We start from the raw sequence: 6,608 nt of genomic DNA, 5'->3' as shown, positions 1-6,608 counted from the left end.
AGCTGTGAGTGGGAAAAGCATCCTTCAGTAGGAAAGAACAATTTACGTTATTAAAAGACTACTTAACGTTAGAACTTACTTACAGCAGGGCCTTTCTAAAGAAACACAGAGTCCCTCTAAGTGTGACCTTTTAAAGTTTTTGTTTTTAAAATTTATCAGAGGGAGAATTTAAGATCTGAAGTTTCCCAGTCCAAGTATCTCTCAAAGGCTAAGGCAAAGAGTCAGAAATGATCATTAGAACAGACCTTTAGCACCTGGCTTGGAATTTTCCATTCCACTGACAGGAAGGCAAACACCTTCTGTCCTGGCACCTTCCTCATGTCCGGGTTGGCTGCTGCTACCCTGCACCTTTGTTCAGCTCCACCCCTTGTGGCCCGGCGGTTTCCGCTCTGCCCACCGGCCTCAGAGCCAGCTCTGGCTCTGCCATAATGGGGCTGCCCCTGCCAGGGCTGTGGCTGAAGAGGCTCTGGGTGCTGTTTCAGGTGGGCCTGCACGTGGCCATGGGCAAAGTGCTTCTGACACTGTTTCCCGGGAGAGTCAAGCAGAACATCCTGGCCATAAGTGAGAAGACTGGCGTGGCCAAGAATCCCCACTTCTCCTATGAAAACTGGATCCCCACTTTCTTCAGTACCCAGTATTTCTGGTTCATCCTGAAGGTCCGTTGGCAGCGACTGGAGGACATGACGGAGCAAGGGGGTCTAGCCCCAAACTGCCCCGTGGTCCGCCTGTCAGGACAGAGGTGCAACATCTGGGACTTCATGCAAGGTCAGGAGGCTGGTCCAAGCTTGAGAGGTGCTTGGATAGGGGTGCTTGATGGGGGTGGGCAGGTGGGTTGGAAAGTCTGAATGCTACTAATCCAGCTGCTTCTCTTCTGGCTTCTTGTCCTCTTCCCACTTCCTGAAACTAGCACCTCTCCTGGGTTCTGTTCTTCTAAGTGGCATCGTCCCCTTCCCAGGCAATCAAACCGCTAACCATCCACACCGGCTGTCATCTCCTTCAGCACCTCTCTTACTGCACAGTCACTCTGCCTGGGATGCTCTTCACAGCCGCCCCACCCTACCCCCCACCCCACACCTGGTCCACTCTCGCTCAGTGACACTTCCTAAGGCAAGCCAACCCCCAGTCCCCTGGCATACTCCCTCTTCTATGCTTAACATCCTAAACTTTTCTTTATCACACCCATTGTGGTTTGTAATTATGTGTGGGTATTTGATTAATGTCTGTCCCCTTCACTAGCCTGCAAGCTCTGTGCAGGTGGAGATCATGCCTCTAACTCACTGTTGGGTCCCCCTGGCTGCTGCTGGCTCATGGTAGTTGCTCAGTAAATATTTGTTCAAGATTCTCTCTCTCTCTCTCTCCCTCTCTCTCTCGCTTCCAGGCAAACCAGCTCTATTTGGGTTCTTAAAGGCCTCTCTGGTCAGTTTTCTCTTTTTGTCCTTCCTCTTCCCCGTCTTGCCCTCTCTTCCCACTGAACTTGTGGATGGCTGCCAGATTCCCCTTCCACAAGCACATCCCTGGATGACTGGTACCCCAGCTCACCAACCTTCAGCAGCCCCTATCTGCATTTGGGATGAAACCCAGGCTCAGCCTTGTGCTGAAGGTCCTCCCTGATCTGACTCCAGTTTTTCTTCCCAACTTCACCTGCAGGCTTCCCCTCAGGCCCACTGCCTCCAGATGAACTGCTGGTTCTTAACATCCCTTGTGCTTTCCCTTCTCTTTGCCTTTGCTGGTGTTGTTGGCCCTTCCCCTCTGTCACCAACATTCCTCATCATCAGGGTCCTGCTCTCATGCCTCCCCCTGTGAAGCCAGCTCAGATCCCTACACTGAGGCCCGCTCTCCCTCCCTTCTGAACTCATGGATCTCTGCCTGCACCTCTCCTGGACAGTGATCCTTCCTACCCAGCACCTGGCTACCGAAGCTCAAGTGTCATCCTTCTGCCCAGCGGGGAGGCTTGGGACAGGGCTGTGTCTGATTCATCTCTGAATTCCCAGGGTATAGACACAGCAGAGTAGAGAAGGTCCCTGAGGCAGCTGGCTAATCTAGTGATTTTCAAAGCGTGTTTTTTGGAACCCAAATCCCACACATGTGCTTTACTACATAGAGTTCCCTGGTCAAAATAGTGTGGGAAACACTGCACACTATCCTCCTGGAAGTTCATCGTGCACATGAACATATAAAAGCCTCCAAGACACCCTGAAGCTTAAAAACAAACAAAGCTTGAAAAACTCTGACTAATTTTCCTAACATACACATACAACTCCCCACTCTCCACCAGAGGAAAATCTTTTCATCATCATATTGGTTCCAAAGAACAACCTCTGGGAAATGCTGACCTGATCCAATGTTTTCATTTAAAAACGGAAATGGAGGAAACTGAGAGCAAAGGTTACAGGGCCAGTGAGAGACCAAGTCAGACCCAGAATCAGGGCTCTTCACCCTGTGTTTTCAATACACCTCAACAGACATTTGTGAGTGCTCCCTATGAGCCAGACCCTCAGCTAGATGCCAGGGACTCAGAGCTAGGAAAGAGCTTGCTGTTTTGCCCGAGGAATGTATGGTTCCATGGAATAGACACATGTAATAAACAAATCTGTACAGTTCCATGAGGCGGGCAGACAAAGGTATGAACTTTGCCTTCAGGGCTTGGAAGATTTCCTGGAGGAAGTGGCTTTGGAGTTAGGCCTTGAAGAATGAGTAAGATTTTTATAGCTTGAAAATAGTGTTTCAATCAGACGGAAGGGGAAGAGTTTTTTGCTCATGAATTTAAACCATTGTGCTGAAATGACCTCTATTTATTCAATAAACATTCACTAAGTGACCACTGATAATAAGAGCAATGAGAATAACAGCTAATCTTTACTGTGCGTCTACCTCGTGCCAAGCACTGTGATAGAACCAGGCCAATTTGCTGACTTTTGACGGTCTAGTGATCAGTTCCATGAAAGCCAACTTGCCTCACAGCCAGTTCACAGCATTCACTTGCTTATTTTAACTGTTTACTTTCCAGTGAGCCAGTGTACTTTTTTTTTTTTTTTTTTTTCCCGGTGTCCGTTTAAAAGACTTTTATATTTTTCTCTGCCCCCTGCCACTACACCTGAAACTGAAGATGGGGAGAGAAGGAGTCTGAGAGACAAAAGAAAACTCTATTTATAAAATAGAGTTGGCTTTCAGCACATTGGCCCAGAGTCCCCTGAAATAATAGATACTGACGACACAGAAATCAACACAACTGGAAGATCTCTTAACTCACAGAGGGAGATGATGGAGCGGGAGAGAGGACCCAGCAGTTCTGGGAGGAGTCGGGTGGGGTAGGAAGGTGGCCAGGGGAAGTTTTCCTGGAGAAGAGGATGGTGAGCTGATGGTCTAGGGACCGAAGCCTTGAGGTGGGTGAGGAAGAGGAGCGTGGTGACCGGAGCCGCGCAGAGGGGAGGAGCAGCAGAGGTCTGATATGTGGAGGGGCTTCAGTCAGTTTGGCAGAAGTGGGGTGTGGGAGGTATGAAGGGGTGAAGAATGAGGCTGGAGACATCATCAGGGATCAGAGCTTGTGGGGCCTCATGTGTCTTAGCAAAGAGGGTATCCTTTATCCTGTATTGGTGAGTTCTAGAAAGATTTTCAAGCAGGAAGTTAACATGATCAGTTCTGCTTATTAGAAAGACATCCTGTAAGTGTTTTGGAAACCCACCAGTTCACTAAAAAGCTCTGTTGTATGCTTTAGGTATAAATATGAACTCATTTTAGAGCCACAGACTGGAAAGTCTGGAAAACTCTTTACAGATAAGCTAAAGCAACCTTTACATTTTTCAGATGCAAAGGCCCAGGAAGGTAAAGGACTTGCTCAGAGTCACACAGAGGGTTCTTGTAGAGTGAGAACCAGACTTGAGCCTTAGGACTCTCAGCTAGTGTACATTCTGTTGTTGGATAAAACAACAGAGGCTCAGAGAAATTCCCAGCCACCTCCTATCCTCTGCATGTACGTGCACACACAAGACATACACACACTCTCAGACACACATGTGCCACAAAACATTGATTAACTGGCATGTTGAGGTAGAAGGTAAGTCCGGATGATTTCTTTTCTTGGAACCTAGCAGTTAATCTGAAACAGGATTTATTTCAGCCCCCATTTAAAATCTTCTAGAATCTCTCCAGGTATACTTATGAGGGGTCAACTATAAACTAGCTTTCTCTGCTGAGAGAGCCTGGCGTAGAGAGTTGATTTACTGGTTTGGGGGTCAACCAGTAAGTTAACCAATGGTGGTTCGAGTCTAGTGCTGCCACAGAGCCGTTTTCCCACTTATACAGGCAAACTGGACTTGACAGTCTTGCCTGATGTTCTTGAACTGGTGTCCTCTGCACTGTGGCCTGTGGACATGGGCAGGCTGCCAGCCCCCAGTACAGCCACCCACTTGCGCCCATCCTTCCTCTCTCTGCTACCAGGAAAGCAGTAAACTTTCCCTCAGAGTTTAAACTTTGCCCTCACTACTGATCACTGCACCCAGACACACTATAAATAATTAAACAAATGGCTCTGTTTCTTCCAGTGTCCTAACCAGTGGATGTTGAAATATTTTTATCCAATTAAGAACAAAATTCCAGACAGCTCATATTTTGCACAGGTCCTGACCTTAAATCTCCTCTGTTCTTATCTGAAGGGTGACTCCCTGGGGTCACTGGAGGCCAGTGGCCGGCCACTTGGCCATGACTGGCCTCTGAGCCTCTCCTGCTGTGACCTGGGCAAACCCTTCACATGGGTGAGGATGCGACCAACTGAGGCCCTCTCAATGCCTCCTAGGGCCTCCTATGAGGAAATCTGTGAGACAAGGACGAGGAGAACTTTGTATCTCCAGAGAAACTGGCCTGCTTCCTCTTCAGGTACTGAAAAATGAGGAATATATAAGTAATCATGTTTCTCCTTTTCCTTGGCCACCTGGAAACTCAGAGTCAAATATTAGCTCAGTTATAATGAATGCATGAGACCTGTTCTGTGCCTCTCAGAGCGCGATGGTTTTTTTACATTTTTATTTGATATTTTATTATCATATGTATAAATAAATAATTTTATTTATTATATGTAAAAGCTGCTTCAAATCCTTTGCAGAATGAGGTGAGGGAATAACTAACCCAATAAACCATGAGTAAGTTAAGATGCCCTCTACTCCCCATCCATCAACAAGTCCTGTCAGTTCTACCTTTTCCCCTTCCCCGCTGCACACAAACTAGCCCAGACTCCCATTATTTCTCATGTGGATTCCACCAACTCCCCCTAACTGCCTCCATTCTCACCCTCAGTCCTGTTGCCACTGAGCAACCAGACTGATCTTCAAGTGTAAGCTGGTCACTTTTCATCTCACAGCCTCTACTGTAGCAGTCAGAGTTCTGCCTTGCAAGCAACAGAAACTCACTCTGATTTTCCTAGTCATACACATTTACACACGTACAAAGTGTATTAGAAAGATGTCGCAGGCTCCCCAGAATCAACCACAGCTGGAGCACTGGGCCTGGACCATCTTTTAGCATCAACAGTTGGGCCTGGAAGCCGCTGTCACTGTGATTTCCATGGGAATTCGTCACCACTCTAGGATTCCACCATCCCTGACGGGGCACTACCACTGGGCCATGGATGAATTCTACCATCTCAGTAACTCCAGAATCAAAGAGCTATGTGAGAGAGTCCAATCAGCCTGGGTCACTGCCTGTGCCCTGGCTGCTGGGAGCGAGAATGGACCTGGCCCCACTGCCTTCTACAGAGCAAGGCTGGGTGCGCTCCCCCATTAATAGTACACAAAATATAAATTCCAAGGAGGAAGGAGGGCTAGAGACTGAGCAGCCAAAATTGCAACAAATATCCACCATCCTTACTTTATCTCCATGATGTCCCCTTGAACCTGGAAGAAAATCCAGATGCTATACAAGGCATAGGAGAGCTTGCCTGCTTTGGCCCATACCTACCTCTCCAGTCATGTCTCTCATTGCCCCTGGCCTGGTTCCAGTCACAGTGGCCTTGCAGGTCCTTGAACACACCAAGCTCTGCTCTTCTTTGGGCCTTTGGACATGGAGCTCTTTTGCCTGGAATGCTCTTTTCCTCCCTTTGCCCATATGTAGCTGGCTCTTTCCTGTTTCTCAGGATAAATGGCATCTTCTCAGAGGCCTCCCCTGACCCACCTGTCTTCAAGGAGGTCACTCCTTTATAGTCTCTTTTGTGACACTTATCACAACTTGAAATTACTTCATTGATGCTTTTGCTTGCTTCTTGCCTGTCTCCCCATTAAACAGAACTCCAACTGCATACAGGCAGAGACCTGCTGCTCTCGCTCTCTGCTGAATCCCCAGTGTGTGGCAGAGAACCTTGCACATTATGAGCACTGAATAAATGCTTGTAATGGAATGAGAGTGTGCTTGATGTTGGGGATATGAAGAAGAATGAGGAACAGGCCCTACCCTCGGGTGCAATGAGTAGCCTGGGGGATACAGACACAAACCGGCCATGTCACAGTGCAGGACCTGCCATGCTGTAATAGGTGCACGGTAAGGGTTCAGCAATGTCAGCTCTGGTCATAAGTAGTCACGGGGTGCTAGCAGCTCCCTAGAGTTACCCCCAGTCTAGACTG

At 48.0% G+C, this 6,608-nt stretch overlaps 1 protein-coding gene across 1 annotated transcript in view; it reads left to right on the top strand.

Annotated features, from left to right (window-relative positions):
* The first annotated feature begins 428 nt into the window (after positions 1 to 428).
* The window catches only part of DIO1 (iodothyronine deiodinase 1), a 13,312-nt gene continuing 7,132 nt past the window's right edge, over positions 429 to 6,608 (top strand). The window contains exon 1 of the mRNA XM_007471161.1: positions 429 to 765. Coding sequence (XP_007471223.1) covers positions 429 to 765 — 337 coding nt within the window. The remainder of the gene's footprint in view (positions 766 to 6,608) is intronic.

This window comes from Lipotes vexillifer, unplaced genomic scaffold (genome assembly GCF_000442215.2).
Source record: "Lipotes vexillifer unplaced genomic scaffold, Lipotes_vexillifer_v1.1 scaffold1003, whole genome shotgun sequence".
Taxonomy (NCBI): Eukaryota; Metazoa; Chordata; class Mammalia; order Artiodactyla; family Lipotidae; genus Lipotes; species Lipotes vexillifer.
The sequence above is the reverse complement of the archived record's forward strand: the minus strand, read 5'-3'. Positions and strand labels throughout refer to the sequence as shown.